Source organism: Oncorhynchus mykiss, chromosome 23 (assembly GCF_057628025.1).
Source record: "Oncorhynchus mykiss isolate SJ-2025 chromosome 23, ASM5762802v1, whole genome shotgun sequence".
NCBI classification, from domain to species: Eukaryota; Metazoa; Chordata; class Actinopteri; order Salmoniformes; family Salmonidae; genus Oncorhynchus; species Oncorhynchus mykiss.
In genome coordinates this window covers 63,118,545-63,137,416 of record NC_143044.1, presented here as the reverse complement: position 1 = coordinate 63,137,416, position 18,872 = coordinate 63,118,545, and the positions used below count along the sequence as shown (strand labels likewise).

At 41.1% G+C, this 18,872-nt stretch overlaps 1 protein-coding gene across 1 annotated transcript in view; it reads left to right on the top strand.

The window, feature by feature from the left end:
- rgs7b (regulator of G protein signaling 7b) overlaps nucleotides 1-18,872 on the top strand; it is a 113,060-nt gene that overhangs the window by 24,943 nt on the left and 69,245 nt on the right. The window contains exons 3-4 of the mRNA XM_090218032.1: nucleotides 1,428-1,524; nucleotides 13,301-13,351. Of these exons, the coding sequence (XP_090074158.1) occupies nucleotides 1,428-1,524; nucleotides 13,301-13,351 (148 nt within the window). The remainder of the gene's footprint in view (nucleotides 1-1,427; nucleotides 1,525-13,300; nucleotides 13,352-18,872) is intronic.

Here is an 18,872-nt window from a genome sequence, read left to right as displayed (position 1 = left end):
AGAAAATGGAGCCTGTATCCATCTGGCTGCCAAGCCCCTCCAGGAGAGAGCCAGGGGGAGGGAACCTCCTGATCCAAATGTCATCCCTGTTTTGGGATTATCCTGCATTTCCTGTCACTGATCTCTCCCTCTCTCTCTCTGTTATCTTTCTCAAACCCCCTGTTTACTGTATTCTGCCAGGGAATTCTAAAATACTTCTGGTTGATTGGTAGTTGTGAAAATCTGAAATAAAAAGTTATGAGCCACTGTAGCTTCCTCTGAGTATGTGGTGGTCCCTGGGTATGGGGTGGTCCCTGGGTATGGGGTGGTCCCTGGGTATGGGGTGGTCCCTGGGTTTGGAGTGGTCCCTGAGTATGTGGTGGTCCCTGGGTATGTGGTGGTCCCTGGGTATGTGGTGGTCCCTGGGTATGGGGTGGTCCCTGGGTTTGGAGTGGTCCCTGAGTATGTGGTGGTCCCTGGGTATAGGGGGGTCCCTGGGTATGGGGTGGTCCCTGGGTTTGGGGTGGTCCCTGTGTATGGAGTGGTCCCTGTTTGGGGTGGTATCTGGGTATGGGGTGGTCCCTGGGTATGGGGGGGTCCCTGTTTGGGGCGGTCCCTGGGTATGGAGTGGTCCCTGTATGGGGTGGTATCTGGGTATGGGTGGTCCCTGGGTATGGAGTGGTCCCTGTTTGGGGTGGTATCTGGGTATGGGGTGGTATCTGGGTATGGAGTGGTCCCTGTTTGGGGTGGTCCCTGGTTATGGGGTGGTCCCTGGGTATAGGGTGGTCACTGGGTATGGGGGGTCCCTGGGTATGGAGTGGTCCCTGTATGGGGTGGTATCTGGGTATGGAGTGGTATCTGGGTATGGGGTGGTATCTGGGTATGGAGTGGTATGGGGAAGAAAACAAACATTTACTCAACTTGATATGGCCCAACTTACCCTAAGGCAAACATTTTGACTATATTAGCCTACACAGCTACAAGGATGCACTTTCAAACTAGATTTAGGACCTCATATTGAAGCTAATAGAGGCCCCAACTGATGTTTATAACAATGTTAAAATGATCTACTTTGGTTTAGATACAAGCATAATGAAATCTCTAACACAATAAAATCATTTGACTTGGTGAAAATCTGTTGTTTTGGACCTAACTTGCTGGTCACTTTTTCCATGTGGTTTCATCCTTCAGACTCCATGAACTGATGACCTCTTCCTACATATTAGGTCACATGATTATGTGTTTCCTAGGAACAATGGTGACTAAATCTACCCCTTTGGTTCAACTTCCCCCTTTGGCTCAACTTCCCCCTTTGGTTCAACTTCCCCCTTTGGCTCAACTTCCCTCTTTGGCTCAACTTCCCCCTTTGGTTCAACTTCCCCCACTCTCCCCTGAGTATTTATGCTGCTGATTGAGCTTTTCCTTCAACCATCTCCTTTTTTTTCCAGATGGAAGATGTCATCGCTCATATGCAAGATGAGACAAATGGAATTCCTGTCCGCACAGTCAAGAGTTTTTTATCTAAAATCCCAAGTGTTTTTTCAGGTAAGATATATTTTTTTATAGTTACAGTATAAAGATGTGTGTGTGTTTGAGAGAGAGTGAGAGCGAAAGAAAGATATATATATACATATATATATATATATATATACAGTTGAAGTCAGAAGTTTACATACACTGAGGTTGGAGTCATTAAAACTCGTTTTCAACCACTCCACAAATTTATTGTCAACAAACTATAGTTTTGGCAAGTCGGTTAGGACATCTACTTTGTGCATGACACAAGTCATCTTTCCAACGATTCTTTACAGATAGATTATTTCACTTATAACTCACTGTATCACAATTCATGTGGGTCAGAAGATTACATACACTAAGTTGACTGTGTCTTTAAACAGCTTGGAACAGTTCTGAAAATAATGTCATGGCTTTAGAAGCTTCTGATAGGCTAATTAACATAATTTGAGTCAATTGGAGGTGTACCTGTGGATGTATTTCAAGGCCTACATTCAAACTCAGTGCCTCTTTGCTTGACATCATGGGAAAATCAAAAGAAATCAGCCAAGACCTCAGAAAATACATTTTAGACCTCCACAAGTCTGGTTCATCCTTGGGAGCAATTTACAAATGCCTGAAGGTGCCACGTTCATCTGTACAAACAATAGTACGCAAGTATAAACACCATGGAACCATGCAGTCGTCATACCACTCAGGGAGGAGACGTGTTCTGTCTCTTAGAGATGAACGTACTTTGGTGTGAAAAGTTCAAATCAATTCCAGAACAGCAGCAAAGGACCTTGTGAAGATGCTGGAGGAAACATGGGGACAAAAGTATCTATATCCACAGTAAAACGGGTCCTATATCAACATAAACAGCCTTCAGGTTAACAAGGAAGAAGCCACTGTCAAAACTGTCATAAAAAAGCCAGACTACAGTTTGCAACTGCACATGGGGACAAAGATTGTACTTTTTGGAGAAATGTCCTCTGGCCTGATGAAACAAAAATAGAACTGTTTGACCATAATGACCATCGTTATGTTTGGAGGAAAAAGGGGGAGGCTTGCAAGCCGAAGAACACCATCCCAGCTGTGAAGCACGGGGGTGGCAGCATCATGTTGTGGGAGTGCTTTGCTGCTGGAGGGACTGGTGCACTTCACAAAATAGATGACATCATGAGGTAGGAAAATTATGTGGATATATTAAGCAACATTTCAAGACATCAGTCAGGAAGTTAAAACTTGGTCGCAAATGGGTCTTCCAAATGGACAATGACCCCAAGCATCCTTCCAAAGTTGTGGCAAAATGGCTTAAGGACAACAAAGTCAAGGTATTGGAGTGCCATCACAAAGTCCTGACCTCAATGCTATAGAAAAATGTGTGGGCAGAACTGAAAAAGCGTGTGCGAGCAAGGAGGGCTAGAAACCTGACTCAGTTACACCAGCTCTGTCAGGAGGAATGGGCCAAAATTCACCCAACGTATTGTGAGAAGCTTGTGGAAGGCTACCCGAAACGTTTGACCCAAGTTTAACAATTTAAACTTCTGACCCACTGAGAATGTGATGAAAGAAATACAAGCTGAAATAAATCATTCTCTCTACTATTATTCTGACATTTCACATTCTTAAAATAAAGTGGTGATCCTAGCTGACCTAAGACAGGGAATTTCTACTAGGATTAAATGTCAGGAATTTTGAAAAACTGAGTTTTAATGTATTTGGCTTAGGTGTATGTAAACTTCCGACTTCAACTCTATATGTATATATTTAGAGAGAGGAAAATTAGATGGAGGCAGAGAGAGAGAAAGACCGGTTACATGACTGTCTGGGAAGAATGGGCAGATCAGACTGATGGGGGGAGGGGAGAGAGGGGGTGACAGTAACCAGGCGCTCTCTCTCCCACAGAGAAGAGAGGGGGAGTTGCTGGATGGTCACCCTTCACACCCTGCTGTAAATCTCTAGAGGGGGAGTTGCTGGATGGTCACCCTTCACACCCTGCCGTAAATCTCTAGAGGGGGAAACGTTCTCTCTCTACCCTTCAGTATTGGAATCAGAAGGTCTTTGTCTAGAGAGAGACTTTTGCCAAAAACTCTAACGTCCAAAAAGGGAGCTTTGGAACAACATGTCTAACATCTGAATATGGGATATGGTCAGTGGGGACCTAAAGAATAATAATGTCATATTGTTTTTCATTTTGTGATGTTATTAACTGTATGAACCAAATACTGTAACTGAACACCCCCTCTAGCTGTTATCCAATATGTTGGATGTAGGATTCATAAGAGAGAACTTATAATCATATCCTTTGCACATTAAATAGCCATGCCCTGAATGAGGTCAGAGAGCTTGTCAGCGTGATGGAATTGCCCTTTTTGACCAGAGTGCTTAAAAGGACTGACTAAGAATTTACATACCAGACCAGAAGATGTGAGACCGTGGTCCACACGTTGAAATGGTTAAAACTCTGAAATTCTCAACCTCAACACTAGATGAGAAGATAACCTCACCTACCAGACCAGGAAACGTGGAGTGTTCGCTCCATGTGGGAAATGGTTGAAACAACACGAGGTGAAGAAGATAAACTCACCAAACTATACCCGAACATGAACAGGCTGCAGCTGTCCATGTAAAGGGGTTCAAACTCTGAATATCCATACGCGCTAAGAACAAGTTCTGAACAAAAACAGCCCATTGGAGACCGGACAACTAAGAAGAAGGACATTGTGACATCTGGTGGACAACCAGAATATGTACAAGTGGCCGCGGAGAGGCCAACAGAACCCCCTTTCAAGAAGGTTTGGTTTCAACAGAGATAGATGATGAACAACGGTATTCAAACACGTAAAAACATTCATTGCTTCTTATTACCAAAACGGGCAGCGGTTCGTGAGAAAGGTATATGATTAATGTAAAGACAGTCCTAGAATGTTTCCACGATAAATGTGCCTTTTTCTCTATGTATGTGTATTCTGTGTTATTATTTAGTTAGTTAGTAAATAGATAATTAAATACATTTTGTATAGTACTGAATGATATGCAAAGTTTGTGGTTCTTGCAGATCCAAGAAGGTTACGACTGTTCAGAATGAGACTGATATGAGGTAATGATTAATAAGTGACTGTAATCGATATATAACTTATATATATATATATATATATATATATATCTTCTAGAGTTACATTTTGGAGATGGTAATGGGTTAAACAATTTATTCCGTGGTGCCCCCAAATTCCTAATGAGTTAAATGTTTCATTTAATCAGATAACAATTAAACATAGTGGATTCAATAAATAACAGTCATCAGGTTAATGTACGTCACTTCACAGTATACTAACCTCAACATTAAAACCTTCCAAATCCAAATTACCTGAATGGACTGGTGGAGCTGGACGGCTGTCTGAGAGAGCTGGCTGCTCTACGGACTGGTGGAGCTGGACCGCTGTCTGAGAGAGCTGGCTGCTCTCCGGACTGGTGGAGATGGACGGATGTCTGAGAGAGCTGGCTGCTGAATGGATTGTGGAGATGGACGGCTGTCTGAGAGAGCTGGCTGCTCTACGGACTGGTGGAGATGGACGGATGTCTGAGAGAGCTGGCTGCTCTACGGACTGGTGGAGATGGACGGATGTCTGAGAGAGCTGGCTGCTGAATGGATTGTGGAGATGGACGGCTGTCTGAGAGAGCTGGCTGCTCTACGGACTGGTGGAGATGGACGGATGTCTGAGAGAGCTGGCTGCTGAATGGATTGTGGAGATGGACGGCTGTCTGAGAGAGCTGGCTGCTCTACGGACTGGTGGAGCTGGACCGCTGTCTGAGAGAGCTGGCTGCTCTACGGACTGGTGGAGATGAACGGATGTCTGAGACAGCTGGCTGCTGAATGGATTGTGGAGATGGATGGCTGTCTGAGAGAGCTGGCTGCTCTACGGACTGGTGGAGATGTACGGATGTCTGAGAGAGCTGGCTGCTGAATGGATTGTGGAGATGGACGGCTGTCTGAGAGAGCTGGCTGCTCTACGGACTGGTGGAGATGGACGGATGTCTGAGAGAGCTGGCTGCTGAATGGATTGTGGAGATGGACGGCTGTCTGAGAGAGCTGGCTGCTCTACGGACTGGTGGAGCTGGACCGCTGTCTGAGAGAGCTGGCTGCTCTACGGACTGGTGGAGATGGACGGATGTCTGAGAGAGCTGGCTGCTGAATGGATTGTGGAGATGGACGGCTGTCTGAGAGAGCTGGCTGCTCTACGGACTGGTGGAGATGGATGGCTGTTTGAGAGAGCTGGCTGCTCTACGGACTGGTGGAGCTGGACCGCTGTCTGAGAGAGCTGGCTGCTCTACGGACTGGTGGAGATGGACGGATGTCTGAGAGAGCTGGCTGCTAAATGGATTGTGGAGATGGACGGCTGTCTGAGAGAGCTGGCTGCTCTACGGACTGGTGGAGATGGATGGCTGTCTGAGAGAGCTGGCTGCTCTATGTACTGGTGGAGCTGGACAGCTGTCTGAGAGAGCTGGCTGCTCTACGGACTGGTGGAGATGGATGGCTGTCTGAGAGAGCTGGCTGCTGAATGGACTGGTGGAGATGGACGGCTGTCTGAGAGAGCTGGCTGCTCTACGGACTGGTGGAGATGGACGGCTGTCTGAGAGAGCTGGCTGCTCTACGGACTGGTGGAGATGGAAGGCTGTCAGAGAGCTGGCTGCTCTACGGACTGGTTCAACAGACCATCAGTGGGTAATAACAGATCAACAGACCATCAGTCATTAATAACAGATCAACAGACCATCAGTAGGTAATACCAGATCAACAGACCATCAGTAGGTAATATCAGATCAACAGTAACAGACCATCAGTAGGTAATATCAGATCAATAGACCATCATTTGTTAATAACAGATCAATAGACCATCAGTAGGTAATATCAGATCAATAGATCATCAGTGGGTAATAACAGATCAACAGTAACAGACCATCAGTAGGTAATAACAGATCAACAGTAACAGACCATCAGTAGGTAATAACAGACCATCAGTAGGTAATAACAGACCATCAGTAGGTAATATCAGATCAATAGACCATCATTTGTTAATAACAGATCAATAGACCATCAGTAGGTAATATCAGATCAATAGACCATCAGTGGGTAATAACAGATCAACAGACCATCAGTAGGTAATAACAGATCAACAGTTACAGACCATCAGTAGGTAATAACAGATCAACAGTAACAGACCATCAGTAGGTAATAACAGATCAACAGTAACAGACCATCAGTAGGTAATAACAGACCATCAGTAGGTAATAACAGACCATCAGTAGGTAATAACAGATCAATAGACCATCAGTAGGTAATAACAGACCATCAGTAGGTAATAACAGACCATCAGTAGGTAATAACAGATCAACAGTAACAGACCATCAGTAGGTAATAACAGATCAATAGACCATCAGTAGGTAATAACAGATCAATAGACCATCAGTAGGTAATAACAGGTTAACAGTAATAGACCATGAGTAGATAATATCAGATCAACAGATCATCAGTAGGTAATAACAGATCAACAGTAACATACCATCAGTAGGTAATAACAGACCATCAGTAGGTAATAACAGATCAACAGTAACAGACCATCAGTAGGTAATAACAGATCAATAGACCATCAGTAGGTAATAACAGACCATCAGTAGGTAATAACAGACCATCAGTAGGTAATAACAGACCATCAGTAGGTAATAACAGATCAATAGACCATCAGTAGGTAATAACAGACCATCAGTAGGTAATAACAGACCATCAGTAGGTAATAACAGATCAATAGACCATCAGTAGGTAATAACAGACCAACAGACCATCAGTAGGTAATAACAGATCAATAGATCATCAGTAGGTAATAACAGATCAACAGTAACAGACCATCAGTAGGTAATAACAGACCATCAGGAGGTAATAACAGATCAATAGACCATCAGTCAGCCCATATTGACACTCTGACACACAAACAACTTTTCTGCTTATGTTGACGCTGTCTGTTCTTCACACACCTGGTGTGTGTCCTGCTCCATGAGGGTTGAGGTGACAGCCCAGTGTCTGTCACCTGGTGTGTGTCCTGCTACATAAGGTTTGAGATGACAGCCCAGTGTCTGTCACCTGGTGTGTGTCCTGCTACATAAGGGTTGATAAGGCTGTAATTAAAGTCTAGTGCCTCTTCTGTTACTATAGTGATGTCTCAAATGGTACCCTGTTCCCTTTGTAGAGCACTTCTGTTGACCAGATTCCTATTCCCTATATAGAACACTACTTTAGACCAGAGCCCTATTCCCTATATAGAACACTACTGTTGACCAGAGCCCTATTCCCTATATAGAACACTACTGTTGACCAGAGCCCTATTACCTATATAGAACACTACTGTTGACCAGAGCCCTATTCCCTATATAGAACACTACTGTTAACCAGAGCCCTATTCCCTATATAGAACACTACTGTTAATCAGAGCCCTATTCCCTATATAGAACACTACTGTTGACCAGAGCCCTATTCCCTATATAGAACACTACTGTTAACCAGAGCCCTATTCCCTATATAGAACACAACTGTTGATCAGAGCACAGTAGGGCACTACATAGGGAATAAGGTGCCCTTTGAAACAGAGCCTGTTTTATTCTCCTGCCCAGATCTGTCCAGGTTCTGTAATAACAATGAGTCCTGTTTTACCTTCCTGGTACAGTGCCTTGCGAAAGTATTCGGCCCCCTTGAACTTTGCGACCTTTTGCCACATTTCAGGCTTCAAACATAAAGATATAAAATTGTATTTTTTTGTGGAGAATCAACAACAAGTGGGACACAATCATGAAGTGGAACGACATTTATTGGATATTTCAAACTTTTTTTAACAAATCAAAAACTGAAAAATTGGGCGTGCAAAATTATTCAGCCCCTTTACTTTCAGTGCAGCAAACTCTCTCCAGAAGTTCAGTGAGGATCTCTGAATGATCCAATGTTGACCTAAATGACTAATGATGATAAATACAATCCACATGTGTGTAATCAAGTCTCCGTATAAATGCACCTGCACTGTGATAGTCTCAGAGGTCCGTCAAAAGCGCAGAGAGCATCATGAAGAACAAGGAACACACCAGGCAGGTCCGAGATACTGTTGAGAAGAAGTTTAAAGCCGGATTTGGATACAAAAAGATTTCCCAAGCTTTAAACATCCCAAGGAGCACTGTGCAAGCGATAATATTGAAATGGGAGGAGTATCAGACCATTGCAAATCTACCAAGACCTGGCCGTCCCTCTAAACTTTCAGCTCATACAAGGAGAAGACTGATCAGAGATGCAGCCAAGAGGCCCATGATCACTCTGGACGAACTGCAGAGATCTACAGCTGAGGTGGGAGACTCTGTCCATAGGACAACAATCAGTCGTATATTGCACAAATCTGGCCTTTATGGAAGAGTGGCAAGAAGAAAGCCATTTCTTAAAGATATCCATAAAAAGTGTTGTTTAAAGTTTGCCACAAGCCACCTGGGAGACACACCAAACATGTGGAAGAAGGTGCTCTGGTCAGATGAAACCAAAATGTAACTTTTTGGCAACAATGAAAAACGTTATGTTTGGCGTAAAAGCAACACAGCTGAACACACCATCCCCACTGTCAAACATGGTGGTGGCAGCATCATGGTTTGGGCCTGCTTTTCTTCAGCAGGGACAGGGAAGATGGTTAAAATTGATGGGAAGATGGATGGAGCCAAATACAGGACCATTCTGGAAGAAAACCTGATGGAGTCTGCAAAAGACCTGAGACTGGGACGGAGATTTGTCTTCCAACAAGACAATGATCCAAAACATAAAGCAAAATCTACAATGGAATGGTTCAAAAATAAACATATCCAGGTGTTAGAATGGCCAAGTCAAAGTCCAGACCTGAATCCAATCGAGAATCTGTGGAAAGAACTGAAAACTGCTGTTCACAAATGCTCTCCATCCAACCTCACTGAGCTCGAGCTGTTTTGCAAGGAGGAATGGGAAAAAATGTCAGTCTCTCGATGTGCAAAACTGATAGAGACATACCCCAAGCGACTTACAGCTGTAATCGCAGCAAAAGGTGGCGCTACAAAGTATTAACTTAAGGGGGCTGAATAATTTTGCACGCCCACTTTTTCAGTTTTTGATTTGTTAAAGTTTGAAATATCCAATAAATGTCGTTCCACTTCATGATTGTGTCCCACTTGTTGTTGATTCTTCACAAAAAAAATACAGTTTTATATCTTTATGTTTGAAGCCTGAAATGTGGCAAAAGGTCGCAAAGTTCAAGGGGGCCGAATACTTTCGCAAGGCACTGTATATAATGATTACATACTGGAGGAGCTGATAGTAGTGCTGTCCATGGAGCTGAATCGAGCCTTGATTCTGGTAGCAGCTACTGTCAATGCTGTAGGTGCTGTTAGTAGTGCTGTCCATGGTGCTGAATGGAGCCTCGATTCTGGTAGCAGCTACTGTCAATACTGTAGGAGCTGTTAGTAGTGCTGTCCATGGTGCTGAATGGAGACTTTTATATTAGAATCCTATGGGGCTATTAGAATCCTATGGGTCCATAGAGAGTCTGTTAGAATCCTATGGGTCCATAGAGAGTCTGTTAGAATCCTATGGGTCCATAGAGAGTCTGTTAGAATCCTATGGGTCCATAGAGAGTCTGTTAGAATCCTATGGGTCCATAGAGAGTCTGCTAGAATCATATGGATCCATAGAGAGTCTGTTAGAATCATATGGGTCCATAGAGTTTATTAGAATCATATGGGTCCATAGAGGGTCTATTAGAATCTTATGGGTCTATTAGAATCTTATGGATCCATATAGTGTTTATTACAATAATATCTGTCTATAGAGTGTCTATTAGAATCATATGGGTCTATAGAGGGTCTGTTAGAATCATATGGGTCTATAGAGGGTCTGTTAGGATTCCATGGGTCCGTATAGTGTTTGTGTGTGTGCATCTCTACAGTATATGTTTATGTTATTTAGATTGGTCCAGGTTTGTATTCAAGGCCTTGGATGTTATGTTGGCAAGGCCTTGCTTTTTGTTCACTGTGAAATTACATTGTAAAAAAAATGCTCCATAGAATTTACACTGATTGTATGTCATTTTATTTGATAAGCTAACCGTGATTAAAGGCATTCAGGGAAATATAGGCCCTTGGCTTGTTGATCCAAACACAGCAGTTGGCTTTGTGTGTTCTGTATTCTAATCTACATTCTATTGTTGTCACTGCAGATTGACTGTCAGTCTCGCTTTTTAATTTATTCTGTAATGTTGTCTCTGCAGATTGACTCTGTCTTGTTTAATTTATTCTGTAATGTTGTCTCTGCAGATTGACTCTGTCTCGCTTTTTAATTTATTCTGTAATGTAGTCTCTGCAGATTGACTCTGTCTCGCTTTTTAATTTATTCTGTAATGTAGTCTCTGTAGATTGACTCTGTCTCGCTTTTAAATTTATTCTTGTCACGACTTCTGCCGAAGTCGTTGCCTCTCCTTGTTCGGGCGGTGCTCGGCGGTCGACGTCACCGGCCTTCTAGCCATCATTGATCCTTTTTTCATTTTCCATTGGTTTTGTCTTGTCTTCCCACACACCTGGTTTCAATCCCATTCATTACCTGTTGTGTATTTAACCCTCTGTTTCCCCTCATGTCTTTGTCAGAGACTGTTTTATGTCAAGTGTTGTTTTATGTTGTATAGTTAATAGGTGCGCGACGGGTCCTCCTACCCATGTTCGTTTATGTCTGTACGTATTTAGTGTTTGGAGCATGTTAAGTGGACTTATATTAAAAGACTCCATTTACACTCCGTTTGACTCTCCTGTGCCTGACTTCCCTGCCACCTATACACACGACTCTGACAATTCTGTAATGTAGTCTCTGCAGATTGACTCTGTCTCGCTTTTTAATTTATTCTGTAATGTTGTCTTTGTAGATTGACTCTGTCTCGTTTAATTTATTATGTAATGTAGTCTCTGCAGATTGACTCTGTCTCGCTTTTTAATTTATTCTGTAATGTTGTCTTTGTAGATTGACTCTGTCTTGTTTAATTTATTCTGTAATGTAGTCTCTGCAGATTGACTCTCAGACTTGCTTTTTAATTTATTCTGTAATGTAGTCTCTGCAGATTGACTCTCAGACTTGCTTTTTAATTTATTCTGTAATGTAGTCTCTGCAGATTGACTCTCAGACTTGCTTTTTAATTTATTCTGTAATGTAGTCTCTGCAGATTGACTCTCAGACTTGCTTTCCACGTTATTCTGTCAGGTCCTTTAGAAATGGATTGGGGAGCGGTGAACATAAACTGGTAGGAGATTTGCTGCAGTAAGGAAAGGAGAGCTGTGGCGATGTTTCAGACTCACCTCTCCTTTAGATATGCATGGAACAATATACTATACATGAGAAGGGACATTTATGTAAAGTTATTTCAATATGTTGTTTTTTCCCCTCACATGTTTTTGATACCAGCAGAAGCAGAATGTTGAGTGTTTTATGTTGTCTTGTAGAAGCAGAATGTTGAGTGTTTTGTTTTGTCTTGCAGAAGCAGAATGTTGAGTGTTTTATGTTGTCTTGCAGAAGCAGAATGTTGAGTGTTTTGTCTTGTAGAAGCAGAATGTTGAGTGTTTTGTCTTGCAGAAGCAGAATGTTGAGTGTTTTATGTATTATGTTTTGTCTTGCAGAATGTTGAGTGTTTTGTCTTGTAGAAGCAGAATGTTGAGTGTTTTGTCTTGTAGAAGCAGAATGTTGAGTGTTTTGTTTTGTCTTGTAGAAGCAGAATGTTGAGTGTTTTGTCTTGCAGAAGCAGAATGTTGAGTGTTTTGTTTTGTCTTGTAGAAGCAGAATGTTGAGTGTTTTGTCTTGTAGAAGCAGAATGTTGAGTGTTTTGTTTTGTCTTGCAGAAGCAGAATGTTGAGTGTTTTGTTTTGTCTTGTAGAAGCAGAATGTTGAGTGTTTTGTCTTGTAGAAGCAGAATGTTGAGTGTTTTGTCTTGTAGAAGCAGAATGTTGAGTGTTTTATGTTTTATGTTTTGTTTTGCAGAATGTTGAGTGTTTTGTCTTGTAGAAGCAGAATGTTGAGTGTTTTATGTTTTATGTTTTGTTTTGCAGAATGTTGAGTGTTTTGTCTTGTAGAAGCAGAATGTTGAGTGTTTTGTTTTGTCTTGCAGAAGCAGAATGTTGAGTGTTTTGTCTTGTAGAAGCAGAATGTTGAGTGTTTTGTTTTGTCTTGCAGAAGCAGAATGTTGAGTGTTTTATGTTTTATGTTTTGTTTTGCAGAATGTTGAGTGTTTTGTCTTGTAGAAGCAGAATGTTGAGTGTTTTGTTTTGTCTTGCAGAAGCAGAATGTTGAGTGTTTTGTCTTGTAGAAGCAGAATGTTGAGTGTTTTGTTTTGTCTTGCAGAAGCAGAATGTTGAGTGTTTTGTTTTGTCTTGTAGAAGCAGAATGTTGAGTGTTTTATGTTTTGTCTTGCAGAAGCAGAATGTTGAGTGTTTTGTCTTGTAGAAGCAGAATGTTGAGTGTTTTGTTTTGTCTTGCAGAAGCAGAATGTTGAGTGTTTTGTCTTGTAGAAGCAGAATGTTGAGTGTTTTGTTTTGTCTTGTAGAAGCAGAATGTTGAGTGTTTTATGTTTTGTCTTGCAGAAGCAGAATGTTGAGTGTTTTGTTTTGTCTTGTAGAAACAGAATGTTGAGTGTTTTGTTTTGTCTTGCAGAATGTTGAGTGTTTTGTTTTGTCTTGCAGAATGTTGAGTGTTTTGTTTTGTCTTGCAGAAGCAGAATGTTGAGTGTTTTGTTTTGTCTTGCAGGTTCTGACATTGTACAGTGGATGATCAAAAACCTGAACATTGATGATCAAGGTAAGATTTATTTGATGTTATTTACATTCAATGTGTCTGTTTTTGTTGTTGACGTATCATTGAAAATGTCAACAACTCAACTGTTCTTTAAATAATGTTTTGGTTTTCCTAATGAAGGATGTAAATTATTCAAACTCTACTTTCCTAGAAAATCCAGAATGTTCCAACAGGCATTGAAATACATGATTTTGTTTCCTCTTAAATGCTTCAGATTTTATTTTACACTCAATGCGATTTGATTTCAGTGCCATCAGCTCAATAGTCTTGATTTGTTGTAGCAATAGTCTTGACTTGTGGTATCAATAGTCTTGATTTGTTGTATCAATAGTCTTGACTTGTGGTATCAATAGTATTGACTTGCGGTATCAATAGTCTTGACTTGTGGTATCAATAGTCTTGACTTGTGGTATCAATAGTCTTGACTTGTGGTATCAATAGTCTTGACTTGTTGTATCAATAGTCTTGCCTTTTTGTATCAATGTAATTTGCTCAATAACTTTGACTTGTATCAATAGTCTTGACTTGTTGTATCAATAGTCTTGCCTTTTTGTATCAATGTAATTTGCTCAATAACTTTGACTTGTATCAATAGTCTTGACTTGTTGTATCAATAGTCCTGACTTGTTGTAGCAATAGTATTGACTTGTTGAATTAATGCCATTAGCTCAATAGTCTTGATTTGTTGTATCAATAGTCTTGACTTGTGGTATCAATGTCATTTGCTCAATAACTTTGACTTGTATCAATAGTCTTGACTTGTATCAATAGTCTTGACTTGTGGTATCAATAGTCTTGATTTATGGTATCAATAGTCTTGACTTATGGTATCAATAGTCTTGACTTATGGTATCAATAGTCTTGATTTATGGTATCAATAGTCTTGACTTGTGGTATCAATAGTCTTGATTTATGGTATCAATAGTCTTGACTTATGGTATCAATAGTCTTGACTTATGGTATCAATAGTCTTGATTTATGGTATCAATAGTCTTGAATTGTGGTATCAATAGTCTTGATTTATGGTATCAATAGTCTTGACTTGTGGTATCAATAGTCTTGATTTATGGTATCAATAGTCTTGACTTATGGTATCAATAGTCTTGATTTATGGTATCAATAGTCTTGACTTATGGTATCAATAGTCTTGACTTATGGTATCAATAGTCTTGATTTATGGTATCAATAGTCTTGACTTGTGGTATCAATAGTCTTGATTTATGGTATCAATAGTCTTGACTTGTGGTATCAATAGTCTTGATTTATGGTATCAATAGTCTTGACTTATGGTATCAATAGTCTTGACTTATGGTATCAATAGTCTTGACTTATGGTATCAATAGTCTTGATTTATGGTATCAATAGTCTTGACTTGTGGTATCAATAGTCTTGATTTATGGTATCAATAGTCTTGATTTATGGTATCAATAGTCTTGACTTATGGTATCAATAGTCTTGACTTATGGTATCAATAGTCTTGATTTATGGTATCAATAGTCTTGACTTGTGGTATCAATAGTCTTGATTTATGGTATCAATAGTCTTGACTTGTGGTATCAATAGTCTTGATTTATGGTATCAATAGTCTTGACTTATGGTATCAATAGTCTTGACTTATGGTATCAATAGTCTTGACTTGTGGTATCAATAGTCTTGACTTGTGGTATCAATAGTCTTGATTTATGGTATCAATAGTCTTGACTTGTGGTATCAATAGTCTTGATTTATGGTATCAATAGTCTTGACTTATGGTATCAATAGTCTTGACTTATGGTATCAATAGTCTTGATTTATGGTATCAATAGTCTTGACTTATGGTATCAATAGTCTTGATTTATGGTATCAATAGTCTTGACTTGTGGTATCAATAGTCTTGATTTATGGTATCAATAGTCTTGACTTGTGGTATCAATAGTCTTGATTTATGGTATCAATAGTCTTGACTTATGGTATCAATAGTCTTGACTTGTGGTATCAATAGTCTTGACTTGTGGTATCAATAGTCTTGACTTATGGTATCAATAGTCTTGACTTATGGTATCAATAGTCTTGATTTATGGTATCAATAGTCTTGACTTATGGTATCAATAGTCTTGACTTATGGTATCAATAGTCTTGATTTATGGTATCAATAGTCTTGACTTATGGTATCAATAGTCTTGACTTGTGGTATCAATAGTCTTGATTTATGGTATCAATAGTATTGACTTTTGGTATCAATAGTCTTGATTTATGGTATCAATAGTCTTGACTTATGGTATCAATAGTCTTGACTTGTGGTATCAATAGTCTTGATTTATGGTATCAATAGTCTTGACTTATGTTATCAATAGTCTTGATTTATGGTATCAATAGTCTTGACTTATGGTATCAATAGTCTTGATTTATGGTATCAATAGTCTTGACTTATGGGATCAATAGTCTTGATTTATGATATCAATAGTCTTGACTTATGGTATCAATAGTCTTGATTTATGGTATCAATAGTCTTGACTTATGGTATCAATAGTCTTGATTTATGGTATAAATAGTCTTGACTTATGGTATCAATAGTCTTGATTTATGGTATCAATAGTCTTGACTTATGGTATCAATAGTCTTGATTTATGGTATCAATAGTCTTGACTTATGGTATCAATAGTATTGACTTATGGTATCAATAGTATTGACTTATGGTATCAATAGTCTTGACTTGTATCAATAGTCTTGACTTATGGTATCAATAGTCTTGATTTATGGTATCAATAGTCTTGACTTGTTGAATCAATGTAAAAAACACAACTTCAAATTCCAATTTGAGCCAGTCGGTCACATATGTGTCTCTAATATGGTCATACATTTGGCAGGAGAATAGGCAGTGGAGCTCAGTTTCCACCTCATTTTGTGGGCAGTGTGCACATAGCCTGTCTTCTCTTGAGAGTCAGGTCTGCCTACGGCGCCCTCTTTCAATAGCAAGGCTATGCTCACTGAGTCTGTACATAGTCAAAGCTTTCCTTAAGTTTGGGTCAGTCACAGTGGTCAGGTATTCTGCCACTGTGTACTCTCTGTTTAGGGTCAGTCACAGTGGTCAGGTATTCTGCCGCTGTGTACTCTCTGTTTAGGGTCAGTCACAGTGGTCAGGTATTCTGCCACTGTGTCCTCTCTGTTTAGGGTCAGTTACAGTGGTCAGGTATTCTGCCGCTGTGTACTCTCTGTTTAGGGTCAGTCACAGTGGTCAGGTATTCTGCCGCTGTGTACTCTCTGTTTAGGGTCAGTCACAGTGGTCAGGTATTCTGCCGCTGTGTACTCTCTGTTTAGGGTCAGTCACAGTGGTCAGGTATTCTGCCGCTGTGTACTCTCTGTTTAGGGTCAGTCACAGTGGTCAGGTATTCTGCCGCTGTGTACTCTCTGTTTAGGGTCAGTCACAGTGGTCAGGTATTCTGCCGCTGTGTACTCTCTGTTTAGGGTCAGTCACAGTGGTCAGGTATTCTGCCGCTGTGTACTCTCTGTTTAGGGTCAGTCACAGTGGTCAGGTATTCTGCCGCTGTGTACTCTCTGTTTAGGGTCAGTCACAGTGGTCAGGTATTCTGCCGCTGTGTACTCTCTGTTTAGGGTCAGTCACAGTGGTCAGGTATTCTGCCGCTGTGTACTCTCTGTTTAGGGTCAGTCACAGTGGTCAGGTATTCTGCCGCTGTGTACTCTCTGTTTAGGGTCAGTCACAGTGGTCAGGTATTCTGCCGCTGTGTACTCTCTGTTTAGGGTCAGTCACAGTGGTCAGGTATTCTGCCGCTGTGTACTCTCTGTTTAGGGCCAAATAGCATTCTAGTTTGCTCTGTTGTTTTGTAAATTCTTTCCAATGTGTCAAGTAATTATCTAATTGTTTTCTCATGATTTGGTTGGGTCTGATTGTGTTGCTGTTCTGGGGCTCTGTTTGTGTTTGTGAACAGAGCCCCAGGACCAGCTTGCTTAGGGAACTTCTCCGAGGAATAGTTGGGGCTACGGTGTCTAGATGGAATTTGTATTTGTGGTCCTGGCAACTGGACCTTTTTGGAACACCATTATTTTGGTCTTACTGAGATTTACTGTCAGGGCCCAGGTCTGACAGAATCTGTGCAGAAGATCTAGGTGCTGCTGTTGGCCCTCCTTGGTTGGGGACAGAAGAACCAGATCATCAGCAAACAGTAGACATTTGACTTCCGTTTCTAGTAGGTTGAGGCCGGCTGCTGCAGACTGTTCTAGTGCCTTGCCAATATATGTGCTCAATAGTCTTGACTTGTATCAATAGTCTTGACTTGTTGTATCAATAGTCTTGACCTGTGGTATCAATGGTCTTGACCTGTGGTATCAATGGCCTTGACTTGTATCAGTAGTCTTGACTTGTATCAGTAGTCTTGACTTGTATCAGTAGTCTTGACTTGTGTCAGTAGTCTTGACTTGTTGTATCAATAGTAGTGGATCAGTGCGTTTCTGAACACCTCTAATGGCCATGTCCTGCATTCTGGAGCTCAACATGGCCTTATAAAAACACATTTCCATCCACAGATTTTATGAAGTAAAGTCAGACAGTATAAAACAACATTACGACACACAGGACGTTTTGGTTCTATTGTATAAATACAGCTGGGATGGAAACAGGACATTTTGGTTCTATTGTATTACACAGACCTACAAATAATTTGAAAAACAAATCTAATTTTGATCAACTCCCATATCTATTGGGTGAAATACCACTGTGTGCCATCACAGCAGCAAGATTTGTCACCTATTGCCACAAGAAAAGGGCAACCAGTGCAGTACAAACACCATCTCTCCACAGGAGAATAAGAGGGAGAGGGATAGAGAGAGAATCTGCAGCTCATCTGTGTGCCATTATTTGTGAGAGCAGCCTTACGGTGACGTACCGGTCTAATGAATAGCTGAAGGCAGACATCAAACACTTGACATTTAAAACCTTCAGCCTTTAAATCTTCCCAGGTGAGATCAGTTTTTTTCTACGGTTTAAATGAAAGGCTTTTTTCCCCCTCTGCCGATGATCTTTAAATCACATTAAAAGTAGACTTTGTGATTCAAGATGGTAATGATTAAACTTCATAAACTCTGGCTGTTGGATAACATGTGTTTTTCCCTCCGAGCCATCATGGAACAACTGAACCAAATGGTTCTATTCCCTTTATAGTGCAAGATTTTTAAATTTGTTTTCGTACTTTTCCCCCTTTTTCTCCCCAATTAGTAGTTACAGTCTTGTCACATAACTGCAATTCCCCTACGGACCCGGAAAAATGACCCTGCAAAGCCGCACTACTTCTCAATGTGTCGGAGGAAACACTGTACAACTGGCAACCGAAGTCAGCGTGCATGCGCCCGGCCCACCACAAGGAGTCGGTAGAGCGCGATGGGACAAGGACATCCCGGCCGACCAAACCCTCCCCTAACATGGGCCAATTGTGCGCCGCCTCATGGGTCTCCCGATCACGGCCGGCTGTGACACAGCCTGGGATCGAACCCGTGTCTTCCCTCTTACCTCTTCATTGTCTTCAATGACACC